At 47.7% G+C, this 17,832-nt stretch overlaps 1 protein-coding gene across 4 annotated transcripts in view; it reads left to right on the top strand.

Annotated features, from left to right (window-relative positions):
- Positions 1-17,620, top strand: part of SUFU (SUFU negative regulator of hedgehog signaling) — an 89,332-nt gene extending 71,712 nt beyond the window's left edge. For all 4 annotated transcript variants that reach the window (XM_061458874.1, XM_061458872.1, XM_061458876.1 and 1 more), the window contains exons 10-12: positions 814-952; positions 13,933-14,001; positions 17,124-17,620. In XM_061458874.1, coding sequence (XP_061314858.1) covers positions 814-952; positions 13,933-14,001; positions 17,124-17,213 — 298 coding nt within the window. In that variant the 3' untranslated portion in view covers positions 17,214-17,620. The remainder of the gene's footprint in view (positions 1-813; positions 953-13,932; positions 14,002-17,123) is intronic.
- The last annotated feature ends 212 nt before the right edge of the window (positions 17,621-17,832 follow it).

Raw genomic sequence — 17,832 nt, 5'->3', positions numbered from 1 at the left:
TCAGCAGCTGGTGCACACTTGCCTGTGCCTGTTGAGAAACCAGTGGGATAGTTAACATGAATATATTTTATTTTACATCACAACTGTGTGAATGGTCTGTCTCATCAGTTACCACATCTCAGCTGACCAGCAGTAACTCATCAAGCAACTGGGATGTTAGGCGCAATGTATCTTACCTGAAGTTTTCCCCCTTGCATGTTGGAAGCCATGGGTGCGTGTTACACATGCTCTGAGCCTAAATACCAGAACCATGATTTTCCTTGTGGAAAGCACTGACAGAAAAAAAAAGGGAAATGATACTTTAGACGGTCAGGTATGCATGTTTTCTAGGCATTTGCTTAATACAGATTACGTTTATAAAGCACCAGGGCAATGGATTAGTAGGTATTGTCAGAGTAGGTAAGTTTAGCCCCACCGATAAGCCTGCTTAGAAATTCATCTTCAGATTCCCACATGATACGGAGTCCGGATTCCCTTCTCACAGTTTTCATCTTACTGAAAGACTGGTAGTCCTCTGCCCTTACATACGTCAGCACCTCATCATGGTGACAGGCATGCAGTGGGCTGTAGATGTATTCTAGTTCTGTAACAAGGCCCTGAGATTAAGGGGGGAGATAAAGGGGAACTCCCAGCTTCAGCAGGAGGCTTGTGACCTGCTTTGTGGAGCAAATCATACATATATATTGCAGAAAAATTAATAGTTGCTGCCTTCAAAAAGGTTTCCCATGCTGATGGCAGAAGGTGCAGTCTTCATCATTCTGTTGTTTGCTGCTCATACCCTCTCAATTCACACACGTATGTTTTATTCCCCAGGGGAAGGCTCTTACATGGACGGCACTTTACATATAAAAGTATTACAGGGGATACAGCAATCACATTTGTATCAACGGGAGTAGAAGGAGCCTTTGCTACAGAAGAGCACCCCTATGCAGCACATGGACCTTGGTTACAAGTGAGAGAGCCTCCTTCCTTTTTCTCCCCCTTCCTCCTTTAGTGTGTCCTAAAACTGATCCTGCTAAGGGCTTCTGTGGTTTAAAAGGGTAACAAACTTGTGTTTTCTGCTGCACCATCTCTTATAGCTCTTGCATAATATTTTCAGTAATTATGGACTCAAAAAATAATGGTGAACTGTTAACTATTTATATTAATGGAATTCAAATTGATGAGCAGTGGCTGGAAAGTTAAAAAATCATCTGTGAATGTAAGTGTGCATTTTGTGGAGTCAGCGAACACTTTACAGGCAGTATTTACTCTTGATTTCTTCCAGAAAGGAATTTGGGGAGGCAGAGTGGAATGACCTAAACAAGAATGGAGCCAGGGCAGAAGAGCTAGAAAGCTGTGGGACTGTGATCCTGCAGAGCCAAGATCTCGGTTTTACATCATCACTAGCAGGGGAGCAGCACAGAGAGCACTGCTTCTTTCAGTTTCAGCTCTTTCCAATGGATTCTTTGACAAAAGCTCAAAAGCTTTCACAACGAAAGCACCCACACGTTTTCTGCACCCAGTTTTTCTGTATCACAGATTTTTCCTTGGAAGCTCCCCATCTGCTTAATTTTGAGGGTCAGCCCTATGGAGCAGTGATGCACTAATGATACGATGGTGTATCACTAGTCTGACCTTGAATTTCTTCATGGTTATGAACATATTGCAAAAATAAAAAAGCTTTGAGGAATGTGTTTATGCTGAAAAGCCCATCTCTGCGGGACTATATGCATGCACGAAGTCTCTGCCTTCATTGTTATTGTGGCATTCCTGCCTCCACTTCTGTTTTGAAGGCAGGGATTTGTTTTAGCATTGCAGTGTTGCAGTTAACCTTCCAGTGACTTGTTTTCAAGGCATTCCACTGCCCCTGTTCATACGTCTGGAGGACATCATACCTTGAAATCTATATGACTTGTAATGGAGCTGATCTTGGCTAGAATCATGTTGTGTGTAGGGATTTTCAAAGAGCTTGCGTGCTTTGATTGTACTGACTGAAAAGTGCAACGCTCCTCTAATGATTAACAGCAAAGGGTCAGGTTTAAGGGTGGGTCATTTGCTGTTGGTCCCTGTGCTTGCCAACACATGATACACAGGATCTTGTGACTGTGTTAACTCCAAACATAAGTGTTTGTTTGCATTTACATCACATCTTGAAATGTATTGATGTGTAGAGTAGTCAGGTAACCTCTAAATTGTGAATAACGGCAAGGATCAGGTCACCATTCAGACATGTTAACCCTTATGAACCTGGTTGATTCTATGTCTGTTTGGTAGAAAATTGTGGAAGATTTTTGGAGTAGGTTGGTGGGAAAGGTGAAGAATTGCTGGCTTCTGAGCAGCAATGAGAAGCAAGTTTCCTCGCTTGTCTCCTACACAAGGTCAATGTATTGGATTTTCTCATCTGACGTGGCTGGCTTCACTGCTGGCTCCTGCCCTGTCCTGTGATGAGCATGAAGGAGGACAGACTGGGTAGGGGAGGAAGGGAAGCTAAAAGCAGCACAGGACAACTGGAGGAGCACCCAGTTGTGCGATATACATGTGGGAGTGTCTGAGGCTCTTGGCTTAATATGCAATGGGAGGCTTCATCTGTGCTCAGCAGTCCCGTGTGGTGGTGTGAGTAGAGGAGGGAGGTTCATGTGGCTTTGCTTCAGAAGTAAAAGAAGTTGTGGTGCATAAAATTTCCAAGGAGGCGAGCTGTGTTTGGTTTAGTCCCTTGCAGCCTGGGCTGGCCGAGTTGGCAAGCCCTGCAAAGCTTTCATAGCAAGGCCCAGAGAGGATTTTCCTCCTCCCCTGCTTGGGACCCCAGGCGCAGCGATGAGCTCCAAGGAGAGCTGGTGGCTGAAAGCAGATCACTGCAGTGCAGGGGCTTGTTGCAAAGACAAGTAAATGGAGAGACTATAGAGAGAAAGAGAGATGGCAAGCATCTCCTCCTGTGGACTTTTCCCCTATCTTAGGGGAGAAATAAGAGCCTGAAAAATCCTGACCTTGGCTCTGCAGCAGCCAGCGACTGCCTTCTCTTGAGGCTGAGCTTTGGTGCAGTGAAAGCCCAAACCTGCAGACTAAACACAGTACCTCCTGTTTACATGCTGTGGGCTGGAGTGGAGCATGTCCAGGGTGGGACAGGCCATATTGCTGCTGCAGTCAGCCCCTGCTCCCAGGCTGAGCAATGAGCTGAGAGTCGCTGTGCTGCAGTGGAGGGCTAACAGATGACAGGAGTTTGGCAGGTCCCAGCGTCATTCCTACCAGACAGGTGTCTGTATCCCCACCACAGCTGGCACTCTGCTGTTTTAGCTGTCTCAGCAGAAAAGGCCAGGAGTCATTAGACCATGGAGATTGTACACCCCATTTCTATCAACAGCCTTTCCAGGTCACGTTCGAGGCATGTTAGTAAGGGAAGCCTGTCCTGCTGCTGCCCATGCTCTGAGGATGATTAGATTATTTCATTCTCCAGAGCTGTCAAATTGGCACCTTTCCCAAGTACTTGGACTTTTTTTCTTTTTTTTTTCTTTTTTTTTTTTTTTTCATTTAAGTAACATTTAATTACTTCTAAGAAGCCAAATTCTATTAAAGGTCTAAGCATGTCAGGCTGGTTTATTTCTGAACTTCTTCCACTGTGTCATGTATTGTTGAGTAGGGAAATTGCTTTGACTCAGAAATGTACAAACATATTCAAGAAGTCCTCCTTGTTAACACTAGGCTCCTGTTTATATGCTAGTTACCCTGGCAAAGTCTCTGATGTGCAACACTTGGCATTAACATTACACATGATCAAAGGCTTCCGTGGTTCTTTCTTCCACTCCCCCTTCCCCCAGTGCTGTGACAGCAGAGCCCCCACAGTGCCTCCCTAAGCACCTCTCCTCTCCTTTCCAAGGGGTGGATGTTCCAGATGCATAGCAAAAGGCCACATGTTGGAGGGTTAGGGATGCTGACCATGCAGACAGACACCACCCCATGGTGACATTCGTATTCCTGGTGGAGCATCCAAGGTTCTTGGTCCAGTGTCTGAGTTGAGCCGAGCATGCAGTTAATCTCACAGATCAACCTTGTTTGTCTCCAAAACCTACCCAGAGCAAGGTGAGGTTGTTCATGTGTTCTCCCTCCCTCCCTTATGTTCCAGCAGATGATAAAGGTCTGTTGAAATGTGTTTCTGATCAAGCCCGTCCCAATAAAGTTGCCTGAGCCTTTAATACATATTAATATTATCCTGGGGTAGTTTGTGTCAAAGCCTGTCAGCATGCATCATCCTTTGGGAATTACCATCATTAAGTCTCCAGTGATGGGAGTCAGGACATGCTTCTGCAAAGCTCCTGTGCTTTTATGTGGCGCTCTCTGCCTGCCTAGCACAAAGCAGACTGTTCTCCCCTCCTACCTTGCTCACCTGGACTGCTTACTCTCCCCAGAGGGGAGAAGGAGGTTTGTTTAACCCTACCTTTACATAACTTCTGCTCCTGCTGCTTTAGGCAGTCATTGTTCCCGGGAAGGAGATGACACTCAAGCCTTTGATCATGTGCAACGTACACGTTACGCATCAGATACTGCTGCAGACTCTGCCATACGAGCCAATACAGTGCAGTAAAAACAAACCTGGAGTTAGACTCCTTGTTAACTGCAAAAGCTAGCACACAGAATGTAAGAAATGTCTCAGCACTTCAGCCTTACCTCTGTTGCATGTGTATTTTGATGTTGTATCTAACTGAAGGATCGATCATACCTATTTTTCACAAAGCATGTCTGCCTCATTCAGTGCACAGAGATGCGACATGAATCAGGAGTGTGGAATAAGGTATACTCTTGCCTATAGGACTTCCTCTTTGTTTGTTTGTCAAAATTAAAAGGTGTGTAGTAAATGAGGCAGGTAATTGCAGAAAAATCACAATAGTTTTATAGCTAAGTCTTCAAATGTTGCCCTGGAGAACTGGATCCTGTTCTGCCTCTACTGCTCTGTTCCTGTCAATGCTTTTCCAGAGTCTTGAGCTCAAATGTACTATCGTGGCAGCTGAGTTTGTATTCCGTGTTTTCTGGGTGCTCAGCCCAAGACCTCAGGTCTGACCTGTGTTCCCAAAAGCAGAAGGAGGCCAGGAGGAATTCCCCTGTGGATACCCCTGTGCCATGCAGGGATGAGTGGGAAAACAGAAACGTGCAAGTCTCGAGACAGTCACCCACAAGGAGAAGACATTCAGATCCAATTTTTTCTTCACTTATTTTCCCATGTCTGTTCAGGAAAACCTTCTTCCAGTCATCCTGCAAAGATTAATTCTGTGCTTGCCAAGCATTCCAGCTCCACAGATGAACACCAGAAACAATTTCAGGAAGAGATTAAAATTTGTTCTTGCAGGTCAGGAGAAGGGATCTCTCTGGGGCAGGGGGTCAGCCTGGGAGTTGAAGAGCCATGTTTGGCTCCCTGCTCATGCAGATTTTCTCTGTGACTTTGTTAAGGCTCTTTGCTTCTTCCAGCCTCCCTCCCCCATCTGCTGCATGGAGCGGAGCGCTTCCCTGCCTCGCTGAAATGTAAGGCTGAGCACGTCAGAGGCTGTGAGAGTGGTAAGGACAGTAAGATTAGGTACTTCCAGTGTAATCCATGCTGGCAGTAGTTGGATGGAGCATACTAAATAAAGGGGAAGAGAGTAGGAGGGAACAGGGAAGCAACTTGAATGATAATGCAAAGAAATGATGACTAATGCTGCATTCAGTGAGCAGAACCATCCTGAGGACTGAGCAGGGCACAGGTCTTGTGGGAGAAAAACTGCAGGTGATCCTGTGGTTACAGATTTGTTTTGTGAAGCAGACGTACACTGGAGCCAAATTAGCATGGCACGGGCACTCTCTGTGCAGCCATTTCCAAAGTTTTGTATGCCCAGTGTCACTGGTCTCTGAGTCTAGAGGGGCTTTTTTTCCAGGTAACTTACTCAGTTTCAGGATGATTCGGCAGATGGAGGCTATGGTTCATTTGCAGTTGGCACCCTTCAGTTCTCAGCACAAGGTCTGTGTCTCCATGTGAACTGAGCAGCTCGCAGCAATGGTGGGGTATTATCCTCTGGCACCAGCCGCTGCTGGAGGACACACTTTGCTCGCCTCCCATGCCAGTAGATTTGCAACATCCAGCAGACAGCATGTGGATGCTGAGGCTGTGGAAATGGGGTTCTCCTCCAGTTTCCTCACCCTTTGTGTTGCCTCCAGCCTTGGCCTCTGATCTGCTCTCCATCCTGTTTTTCTGTCTCTGTCTTCCCCCCATCCTGGCCCATCTCTGCTTTCCTTTCCTCCCCTTCATTCAAGTTGGCAAATTCCTTCTCCTCCTCCTCCACATGGCCTGACTTCCAGCAGAAATGCTGAGAGGGCTGGAGAGTTTCCCTGCCTTTAGTCCTGATGTGCCTGGTGCCATAGCAATCCCTCACCACTCAGAGGAATCCCTCACACAGAGGAATGATCAGAGGGAAAACTGCTCCTTAGCTACCTCTTCCCTGTGTTTGGGGCAGTCCTGCCTTGGGTTTGGACATGCTCAATGAAGAAGGACTCTTCAGAGCATTTTTCTGCTTTTCTCTGAAAGGCTATGGACCAACAGTGACTTTCCGAGGCTTCTGACTTGGCAAAGCATTTCCACGATCAGGAGGAAGACTTTCTCTTGACCTCCAGAGTACTTTTTGGCAAATCTTGTAAGGTGTAGTTCTCTTGTTTTGCAACAGAATGATCATACACATTTGTTAGTACTGTCACAAAATACTTTTTCCAAAATACCTCCCTGAGATCACTTGAGTCCTTTTCCCTTAAAAGCCTTTAAAAAAAAAAATGAAAAGGCATCCAGCATGGAAAAATAAGTTGATGCTTAGGACAGCAAGGTCAAACTTCTCATAGGAAATGTTAAATGTGCCTGTAGGCAGGATAGGTATATGGAGGCTGTGGGAAGCATCCAGCATTCAGGAGCTATCAGCATGCACTATCTGTGCTGTCTTGGCGGTGGGGGTGGGGATTAGTGTGAGCAGGGTCATGGGGGACAATCCATTCTTTTGGTTTGGCAACCTAAGTGAAAAATTTGGGGAAGAAGATCAGCCTGAGCCCAATCTTTAAATATTTTCAGTTTTTCTTGCTGAAACAAAAGCCTTAAAGAGACCAAAAGCTGAAAAAAAAAAATCCTTTTGTGTTGAATGAAACCAGAAATAGAAGGTTTTCTTCAATAAAAACAGCAAAAAAATAATCTAGCTTTGCAGAACAGAGCTGGAGTTGTTAGAAGTTTTGCCTTCTCTAATCAATATTTGAGGGATAAAACAGTTGCGTAGGATATGAGAAACTCATATTTTATTCCTTTCCTTTTATTTGAACCCGCATTTCTACTTCTTGGCTTTATGGACACCACAACTACAGGGTATTTTGGTTCTTCCTCAGCTCGTCCAGTTGGAGTTGTTCCACATCATATAAAACACTGAATTAGTCACAGAGACAGAGAGCACAAGAGAATGACTCTGTTCCGGTAGAGTTAGGACATTCCCCTGGAAATGAGCACATCTGGTTCTTTTCTCTGCTATACCACATGTTAAATCATTTACGCACATTGGCATAATGGCAGCAGTAGAGGTTCTAAGCAGTGTTTGAAAGAGCTACTGTGCTGCTTGAGGTGCTCACTTGTAAGTTGGAGTTGGGTCAGGTCTTCTCTTGAAGAGGTAGGGGTTGATTTTTGGTCTCCCTAAACTATAATAGATGTGTTATGCCTAGTGTGGTGAGTTTACGGACAACACTCACAAACTGTTTAAGTCACGTATAACTACATCCTGCTGTTCTCCAAAGCAGTTTGATGCATCTAGACAAAGAAAAAGCTCTTTACAGAATCTCTTGAGTGGCTTCCCCCAAATTCTGTAGCAGTTCTAGGAAATCTAAGCCAGCACTCTTCCAGCCAGCTTATCATCTTCCCCAAAACCTCACTGCATTATCCCTTTGTATTCTTCATCACTGCTGAATGAGACGCTGGGAGAAACTTACACTAGGGTACAAATATCCCGTTAGGTCATCACGATCCTCCCTGTATCACCTCTCCTGCAGCATGTTCTCTAGTGCTTTGTCCAGGCTAGTTTTGGGTGAGTCAAGTTCTTTCATCTTTCTTAAGCCGACTGACTATCCTGCCACCTAATGCCCCTCCCTTGCTGCTCAAACTACATTTTGGCAAGTTTGTGTAGGTTTTCTTCCACCCACTTGGAGCATTCCATGAAATGCCTGTTCTTCCTTTGCTTTTTCACTCTGAAAGAATTAGTATTGCCTGTAGCCTTGGCTCATTTGTCAGTGCTCTCCCCATCTGAGCCAAGCATTATGCGTTCACTCAAAGCAGCCCTGTCTGAAAGACATATATCTCAGTCAGGCTAGGCTCTGAGGAGGCCAGGCCCTTGCAATCAGCCTCGTAGTTGGGAATGTCATGGAGAGAGCCCACAAGGTCAGAATCTTTCAGCGTCATCATATACTTCCTCTTCATGGATTGTAACATCACAGTGTGAAGCAACAGCGTCCCCGAGGCATCTGTGAGTGGATGTTTTTCCTTTACAAGGAGGGTTGTGAATCTCCTGGAAGAGCAACAGTGGAATTCCTCATCAAAGGTGTTTGTTGCAATACTGATACCTTTGAGGCTGTAATGAGAGCTGTGGTGGATTCAGGCAGCAAGGTGGCCTCTCCAGGTAGTGTCAGGGCTGGATGTGACGTGCAAAAGTGATGTGACAAGACCTCTGCCCACTTGCAGTCAAAGCAAAGCAGTGCGAAGAAAGAAGGGGAGAGCAGAGGGGTGGGCTGGGGGATGCACAAAGAGTGATTCATCAGGGGGTTTTCTTGGTAATGTTTAATTTCATTGGAAAATGCTGACACACTTTAACTTTGCTTTTTACTGTGCTGTTGAAACATTTTCAGGGCAGAGGGCTCCTAAAAGCTGCTAGATACTTCCAGCTCTAACAGATGACATGTGGCTTAGGGTACAACTGCTCCACCCATTCCAGACATAGTACCTGGATGGATGAACAGTTTCTTTGGAAGGGTTGGCATGGTTTATATAGGGGTTTATTGCAATGTGTCCCCACCTTGCCTGGATGAGGCATATAAGCCAGCTCTGTACTAAGTCCAGAACTAATAAAATGTGGTTTCTTTTCTTTGACAAACCCGCTAGAAAAGCAAGCGGTAGTGTTTAATACAAACAAAGTGCTAGGGCAAAGTGTGGGATTGTTTGATTTGTTTCTAGGTAGGCAAGAAAATGGGGTATTGTCATAAAAGCACCCCTGCTTCATTGTCTCTGGGCCAATCGCTTGTGTTTTGCCCTGGACAAAGCATGTTTCCTGAAGCTGGAAAGAGCTGCAGCTTGATTCCTACCTCAGCTTCTGAGGGTCCTCCTTGATCAAAGCTGTGCCAGGTTTTCAACATGAGTGTGACCTCTGGCCTCAACCAGCCTTTCCTGAGCGGAGAACTTCAAGCCCTCATAACAGTGTTGAACTCTTATATGAGATGGGGTGTTAACTGTGGGGTGGTACCTGTAAGCTGGCTATAGAGTCTCTGATGTTTCACTAAGCACCACTTGCTTTCAAAGGCAGCCCTGGAGCCCCGTGACCTTGTGTATGTTTTCAGATCTCACCTGTTTTCATACGCTTGCAGCCACATACCTATAACAAGTCACGATACAGGTTTCTCAACTATCTGTGAGTATGAAAAGCTTCAACACAAGCTCCTTCAGTTAAACCATAGGTAAGCCCTGTGTGGTAAGAAGCAAGCTCAGGTGAGTCTTGCCACGAGAGGGAGACATCATGCATGTAGCCCATGTGTTCCCTGAACACATCCACCTGGATACGACAGCCTAGCCTGGGATTTTGTAGCATTTCTGGGCACATGCAGTTGTTAGTGAAGAGTGAGAACCCAAACTTTGGACCTCAGTTATGCAGCAGGTACCTGTGATAGGAAACGGGGACGTATCTGTTGGCTAGTCATCATCTTCCAAGCATCCATAACTAACAGCCACAGAGCACACAGAAAATGGAATCTCAATCTGCTAGCAATGGGATAGCATGTGTCTGGCCCTCTCTGGTTCAGGTCAGGGACATCCTGGTGCAAGCAGGACCATGCAGCACCGACGGAGATGTTTCAGATACCTGCAGCTGCCTGGCGAGGCCGTTCCCTGTTCATATTGCAAACAGCCATTAGAAAGCCTGAGCTACACCCTGTAACCAGCTCCAGCAGGCTGGGCCGGCAGGAGTGTTTGCACAGAGCTGTGAAAACACAGCACTGCGAGCTCTGCGGCACCCAGGGCGCCCGCTGCCACTCGGGAGAGCACCTCTGCTCCCTCAGCACCAGCCGGGAGATTTCATGGGAGAGGAGGCCTGTTCAGTGTGCATGGGATGGCTCCGTTTCCCCTCCAGATTTGCGCTGCATTTTCCCATGGCTGCAGCACAACAGCGAGGCTCTGTTTTCCTTTGGGAAGGGAATAAGCTGCTTCATCATTGTGATTTCTGTGCAGTGTCCTGTTGATAAGCTCAGTTAACAGCATTGGAGGAAAACTCTAGATTCAGGTCTGAAATATAAAGTGAACAGGGCCTATTTGTTTAATTTGAGCTTCTAAGGTTTAAATCCCAGAGGAAATTAAATTAGGTGCCTAGAGCAATGGCAGTCTGTCATGTTTATTTGCTGGGAATGTCACCTTTAATATCATGCACATATAACGTGTGTGTGTTAATGTAATGGGGTATCATACTGTGCAGGAGCAGGCATGCTACAAGAGCTGGAAACGTGAAATATTGTGAGTGAGAGAAGCCGAGATGGGATTGGATTTATTCTCATCCTTTTCCATAGGAGCAAAGACTCACCAGCATGAAGGTGGTTTTGCTGATTGCAGGTGGGGATGGCAGCCTGATCTATGAGCACAGGCCTTAATGCTCCTGGGCCATTTTGATTGGGATACTTCTAAGAGGAGAAATCTTGTCTAGACGTGAAGGCAGGATGACAATACCTCTTGCTTCAAAGCCCTCTTCAGCAGTTGGTGTGCTGCAGACACATGCCTTCCCTCTGCATCCTCAGGAGAGCCAGTTTCCTGAGCTGAGGGACATGGCTGCTTGTACGTTCAGTTGCACCCATGCCTCAGAGACTCCCTTCTCCAGGAAGGAGAGCTGTACCCAGCAACGTGGGGCTGTAGGGTTTGGGGTGTTTTTTTTCCTGTCTCCTGTTGTTAAGGACAGGCTCTGAGTGACACACTGTGAATGTCACTGCAGCAGTTTGTCATTGCTGCCTGTGACGCCTGCCCTCCACCAAAGTGAACTGTCTGTGCAGGCTTGCAGAACAGCTCTGCAATCTTTTCCCGTTGCTTTGATCTCATAAACACAGTCCATGAGACAGTTGAGCTGTGGACTCCAGTCCCAGTGCACTTGTCAGACCCTTCAGGGAGCCAGTTCAGATCACTGCATCAGTGGAATTTGGGGCTTTTCTTTTCAGCTGGATTACCAAAACTCACTGAGAGGGGACAGTGAGCTGCAGATGGCCTCAGCCATCTCAGGGGGTTGCACCCCAGGTCAGTGCTAGCCATAGTGCTCCACCTAGCTTTGTCCTTACTCTGGGAGTCTGTGGTTTAGCCTGGACTGACCTATCCCCCCCTTCACTCTCTCCACCCTTTGCTGTTTACTGCTGCATACCCTGTCTTGTTTTGCCTCCAGCCTCGGAGCAGCTGGCTGCCTTACACACGTGGTTCCCATTTCTCTCCTGCCTCTGGCACCTCGGGAGCGCCCAGGGGTCTTCCTGCTGCGCTTGTCTTCTCGTCCCCTTGCCAAAGCCACGGCTCCTCGTTGCTGCTCTCTCACCCATCCCAACCTCTGGCATTTTTGCTCATCCATGAATGGCTGAATATTCATTTCCTCCTTGCTGCTTTCCTTGATTGCTGCGAATACCAATTCCTCCTCCTTTTTCCGGCTTGTTCTGTAGATTTTGATGTCTGCCAAATTGTTTTCATTCCCTCACCCCATTGCAGGCTGCACCTCCGCAGAAAGCGATCTGCTCCACACAGAGCCCCGGCTCCCCACCCAGCTCTTTCTTGTGAGCTGAGCGATCAGGTTGCCCTCCTGCCTCCAACACAGACAGACAGCTTCCTCCTCCTGCAAACAGTCAACAAACGGGTGTCTCCAGTTCAACAGGCAGAATAGTTACAGGCTCCTGCAAGGAGACTGCAGCAGTTTGCGGTGGTACTGTGTGTTTTAGTGCAATGTTCCTCAGCTTGCCAGTCTGCAGATTGGTGCCAGGTTGCAGAGTCTTGTCCAAAGCAGCAAGCTCCTGGCTCCTAGCTAAAGCAGGTTTTTTTCAGGCTTGAGGTGTGATCAGAAAGGCCTGATGGAGGTGCCTGCATCCATGCTGAGCAGTTCGGTCATAAGCCCTGGCCTGGAGCCTGCTTGAAGCTAGGCAAAGAAAGGAATGTAGTGGAAAGGGGAGGTGCAGTTCCCTCATCCCCTGGGAAATCTGTGAGCAGTGGCAGCAGGGTGGCAAGGTTGAAGGGTATGGAACTGCAGGCACCTGATAGCTCTCAGATCTGGATTTGGTGTTTCTGGATCTCTTGCCAACAAAGGAAGAAAGGGAGACCTGAATCTTGCCTTTCTCTTTCTGTCCAATAGTCCTGCTAGTGTGTGACCAAATGGAACCCAGAGGCTTTCACTTGCCAAACAGCCCATGGCATCCTGGCGATCACCTGCTCCTTACTGGTGTTACTGGTGTTACTGGTACCAAGGAGCTGGTGAGCATGGGAGGTGGGGCTCTGTGGTGGCTGCCCCTCTTCCAGATGTGAGCTGGAGGGGAAGGCAGAGAGGAGTGGGGCTGGGCACATAGCTCCATCAGTGTTTGGTGCTGGAGTGGTTCCTTCTATGGGAGGGAGCACAGAGTTCATTGCTGGAGAGAACAGAGAAAGGGAAGAGTAAGAAAAGGGGCACTGGGGAGGTGGTTGCTGCAGGATGGAAAGCAATGCCAGAGACAGAGGAAAGGGTACAGTGAAGAAAGGAAAGGAGGAGCAGCAAGGGAGAAACAAACCTGTAGGCTGAAATGGAACTAATCCGCTGGATACTGCTGCAACCTAACTCCCAGGAATGCCACTGCAAGGCCCCCTCACCGCGTGGGGATGTTTGCCTGGTCCTGCACGGCTGTCTCTGCTCCTGTGCCAAGCCAGCTGGCCTGCCTGGAGCTCTGGCCTTTATGGCTGTTGTGAAGAGAGGCAGGACGTGTTTGCTTTTGGCTATCACATGCTTTTGTAAGAGGGTGGGAGTCCCTCCCCTTGAATTCCTGGGGCTGGTTCCCCACCCCCCCCCCCCCCCCGGTGTCTCTGGTGTATGTGACCTGGGGAGCTCCATGGGGCCAGGGTCGTGGCCCTCAGCTGCTTTCCTGGGCTGCTTTGTGCATCCCAGCCTGGCCTTGAGATGAGGTAAAAGCTTTCTCAGCACAGGCACGTGTGATACAACGTGGAGGTGCCTGGCATAGGCCCCTCTGGGACCACCTCCTGTACCCAGCATCTGGTTAATCTGAATGATGTGCTGCACTCAGGTCAGAGCCCTCCCCGTGCCCAGAGCACCAGCTCTGTATGGGTCCCTGTGCTGCTGTTTCTTGATTAAACTGAGCTTAACTTCAGTGGATCAGATGAAAGCGGCTGTCTCCCACTGTCTCTCTAACAGTTGTTATCCTGACCCTTTTTCCTTCTTCCCCACTCCCTATGTCTAAAGCTGAGCCTCTAATTTTAGACTGAAGAAGATAATTGAGGTTCAAAGAAAGACTGCTGTATAATTTTAACTTTTTTCTTTCAGTGGTTGGGGTGGGAAGCAAAGTTAGGAGCTCCTTGCCCTCAAACCCTTGTATTGCAGGAAAGAAGGACATGGAGGAAGGAGTGAGCTGGTACAGTCTGCTCTCTGCAGAAGTCGTTCGGTTTCTTGGCTATTAGCTAAAACTAGGAGTGTAAAGGCATAAACTACTCTATTTCCTTTGCAGATCCTATTGACCGAAGAGTTCGTAGAGAGAATGCTGGAAGATTTAGAAGATCTGAATTCTCCAGAGGAAGTAAGGCTGCGTCGTTCCCATATCTCCCATGTACTGTTCCAGAGAGCTTAGCCCATCCTGCAGCTTGCCTTTGATCCTCCCCTCTGCTCGCAGGCTGTAGCCTGCATCGTAGACATGAGGCCTTGCTAAACCTTCACATCTGCTGTGACCTAAGGCACTGAGAGAAGGGGTTGCGAGAAATACAGGGCAGAGATGGGTATTAAGTGAGACTCTGCATTTCCTTTCCACCAGCATCTTTCCCAACGTGGTATGTGAGCACCCCAAATCAAGGTGGTGCAGCCCCTGAGCCAGGTGGAGGGGTTTCCTTCATGCCATGCATAGTTCCTTCCACAGGAGCACCAGGCACATCAACTTCGCTGCTTTGAGAAAGGCTGAAAGTGGTGGCAGTATTTTTACTGCTGAGCAACCTGTGATAGGGGCTTCCATTCTGGGGCCTGGGCAGCAGGGAGTGGGGGGGTTCACATCTGCTGCTTGGCCTTCACTTGCCAAGTGAAGGAGAGGACCATCACCAGCCTGGAAGCCTCATAGCAGCAGCCAGGGGAGCTTTACAAAGCTTTGCCGTGCGGTACTAAACTTCTCTCTGCCATGTGATCTCTTCCTGGGGAACATTTAACACCCTGTCTCCCATGCATGCCATATAAATACTCTGCTTGACTTCAAAGAGCAGTGGCAGAAATGACATGTAATATTTTTAATCCCATTTTTTACAGCTCCCTGCAGACTCTAAAGAAACTTTGCTTGGTTTGTAGAGCAGCCCTCCCATCCCTCACCCTGCTCCCTTCCCCCATGAAAATCTCAGGGCTCTAATTGTTTAATCCAAAGTTGATTTAATGCCAGGGTATTCTTCACTGTGTGAGTGAGGGGAGCATGCTGCTAGCTGTGCAGTGACTTTCAGGCCAGCTTTTATCCAGTTAAACCTAATCCAAAGCTCATTTTTGCTAGTGACATAGAAGCCCAGGAGCACTTTAGTTTGAAGGCCCTTTAGTTAAGGCTTTGGGCTGCTCTTGTTCCTTCGCTCTCCACTGAGAAGCAGAGGCAATGAGCATGGCAGCTCCTGGCACAGCAACTGGGCATTCGGTTCTGAGTTGCTGTGACTTTGCTGTATTAAAAAGTGGAAAACAAACAAATGCAAAGGATGACTTCTCCAAGAGGATTGCTTTGGAACCACTCCTGTTTATAAAAAGGAAAATACTTGAGATGAAATGTGAGCTTTCACCATCCAGATTCCTCCAAGGATTTGTAACTTGCAGGACCCTGGGTTGGGCCAACCGAAGGCGTTCCTCAGCAGCCCTTGCTGTTGCTGATGATGTTCCTGTGGTAGAATGAAGCGCTGCAATGAGAATCTTTCCTTTGCTGCATAAAGAGCCACCTGTGTTAAGTGAAGCTAGATGATCCGAGTATCTTTAGCATGTTTTTTACATACCCTAGAGCTGAACTCAGAAGAATCCCCTCAGTATGAGGGCTTGAGTTTAAAAAGACACCAGCCCTAAGTGGGTCTTGGGCTGTTTATGTTTCCTAGAAGAGAAAGAGTGGAAGTTTATAGTAGCCACTATCCTGAAGGACCCTTCTTCCATGCCCCCAGATCATGGCTCTGACGCTGAACCCCCAGCCTGCATACTCAGGTCGGTAGGTACCAACTGAAGGTCATCCTTATAAACAGCTGCGTATGGAGCAAGGTTGGGAGCAAATTCATGTTAGAGCCACCCTTGCTGTGGAGCAGGCAGCTGGAGGGGATTTCCTTTAGCAGGAACTTGCCACTGGGCATGTGTTAATGTCCTTCAGAAATTGGGCACTTATGGGAAGAAAGACAAGTAATTAGGTAAGGATAAATGATTCCCAGGTCAGTGCCCCCTTGCACCAGCTCTGATTCACGTAGGCCCTGGGAAGCTTATAGCGTTGATGGCTTTGGTCTGAAGACTTTCCTAGGAGAGGACCACTGTATCTGTAACTGTTCTGGATAAGCTGCCTCCAGGTCAGGTTGTTACTGGTGGTGTGGGATCCCGGTAAGATTCCTTCCTGGGAGTCCTTCTGGGGTGTCAGGGACTATCGTGGTGTCAGTGGGTATAGCAGATCCTGCAGACTGGCTTCCAGAGCTGTCCCAACATGTTTTGGACCCTCAGGTTGGACACCAGGATTGCATGAAATGCCTGTGCAGAACTGGTTGCTATCCAGCTCTGAATGGGGCAGATTTGTAGCTTAAAAGATTCCACCCCTCACCTCCCACAGAGCTGTTTTTGAGGTCTCTGCGAATGCATGGGCCCTGGTCACATGCAGCTGTGAGAAGGGTTGGTGGTAAGGCCCCTTGGAGCTCTGTCGCTGTATGGTTGTGTTTGGGGTCAGAGATGCTGGGGTGACTTCCCAGCCTAAGGCAGGATGCCCTGGAGCGATAACAGGATGGGACGAGTGCACTCACCTTGTTTGGGAAACACTGGCCAGAGACAGTGCTGTGCAAACCAGACTGGGGCAAAAAAATCTCCGTTCTGAGTGCTTCAATCAATGTTTGCAAAACAGCCTGAGCAGCTGAGTGCCTGTGTGAATATGAGGCATTGTACAGCACCCTGTGAAGCCTTTGTACCAGAGGTGGGTAGGGCTGGAGCAGAAATGCTGTTCAGGCACACTGTCTTTCCTCAGCCAGGGTTTGCTCACCCAGAGGTGATGGCCATTTGCAAGCCTGTCACCCAGCAGAGCCATGCTAGCTCACATCCCACCCTGTACCAACAAGAGTTTGAAAGCTGTCGTAAGTCTCACTTTAAAGCAAATGGGGGCTGGTGTAGTGCAAGGAAAGGGATATGGTCAGGTTGGAAGGGAGATAGTTCTGCTATGACTTTTCAGAGAGTTGGGAGGGGAAAGGGTGATGGGGGCAGAAACCCTCCAGAATCCGTCTGATGAAATAAACAGTGCTTGGGCTGAAAACTCGAGCTTTACTTTGGCAGCTGAGGCAGAGGCTGCATTATCTAATGTCCAGTGCTGTCCAAAACACACTGATGGGGAAATGTTTTCTTAGTGGCCTCTTGTTTTAAAAAATAATAATAACATGGGGCTGCCTGCCTTTGCACTGGATTTGTTTGTTCTGTGCAGGTTGCAATGATATACATTGACTGGTTCTCTTTACTGTCTTGCAGTTTAAACTTCCAAAGGAGTACAGCTGGCCTGAAAAGAAACTGAAAGTTTCCATCTTGCCAGATGCCGTGTTCGACAACCCGCTGCATTAGAGCTGAATTACACCCTTCTAACAACTGGGAGAGCCAAGTTACTGTCCATTGCCCAGTGACTCACAGGATAATTAATGCAGTAAAAACTCTGCCTGCAAATAAAAGAGTTTGCTGCGCAACCACTGCGAACAGAAGAGGAGCTACTCAGCACCAGCCCAGACCGAACTGAGCCCTATCCTTTATCCTTCCCAAGGCTGAGCTCTCTGGGAACAGCCTGCGTATGTGTGAGTGCGAGTGAGAAATATTTAACTATGAAAATTAGTAGTAAGAATCCTTTTTCTCTCTCCTAGCTACAGAACTCCCCTCTGCCTTAGCTCAGGGTGTAGATGCTCTGCACGCCTGTATTTACACATGCGTTTCTGCCAGGTGCGAGCCTATAATCCATGGATTAAATGTTCTTTACGTGACTCTGGAGTCCTTTTGTTAGCCAAACTTTTACTGACTGCAGAACTGTTCTTCCATGTGCTATTTTTTTTTTCTTTTCAGAAACGGAATGGTATTTCCCCTGTTTAAAGGAGGCCAAAAGCTCACATGCTTGAAACTGAACAGATTTAAAGATGAACTTTCTAGTTCAGTCAAGAAAAACAAACCCAGATCCTCCCTGCCCTCAAATTAGGCA

The sequence above is a fragment of the Pezoporus flaviventris genome, unplaced genomic scaffold, assembly GCF_033815535.1.
Source record: "Pezoporus flaviventris isolate CSIRO_AGI_PZ_B2104156 unplaced genomic scaffold, CSIRO_AGI_Pfla_v1 ptg000029l, whole genome shotgun sequence".
NCBI classification, from domain to species: domain Eukaryota; kingdom Metazoa; phylum Chordata; class Aves; order Psittaciformes; family Psittacidae; genus Pezoporus; species Pezoporus flaviventris.
The sequence above is the reverse complement of the archived record's forward strand: the minus strand, read 5'-3'. Positions and strand labels throughout refer to the sequence as shown.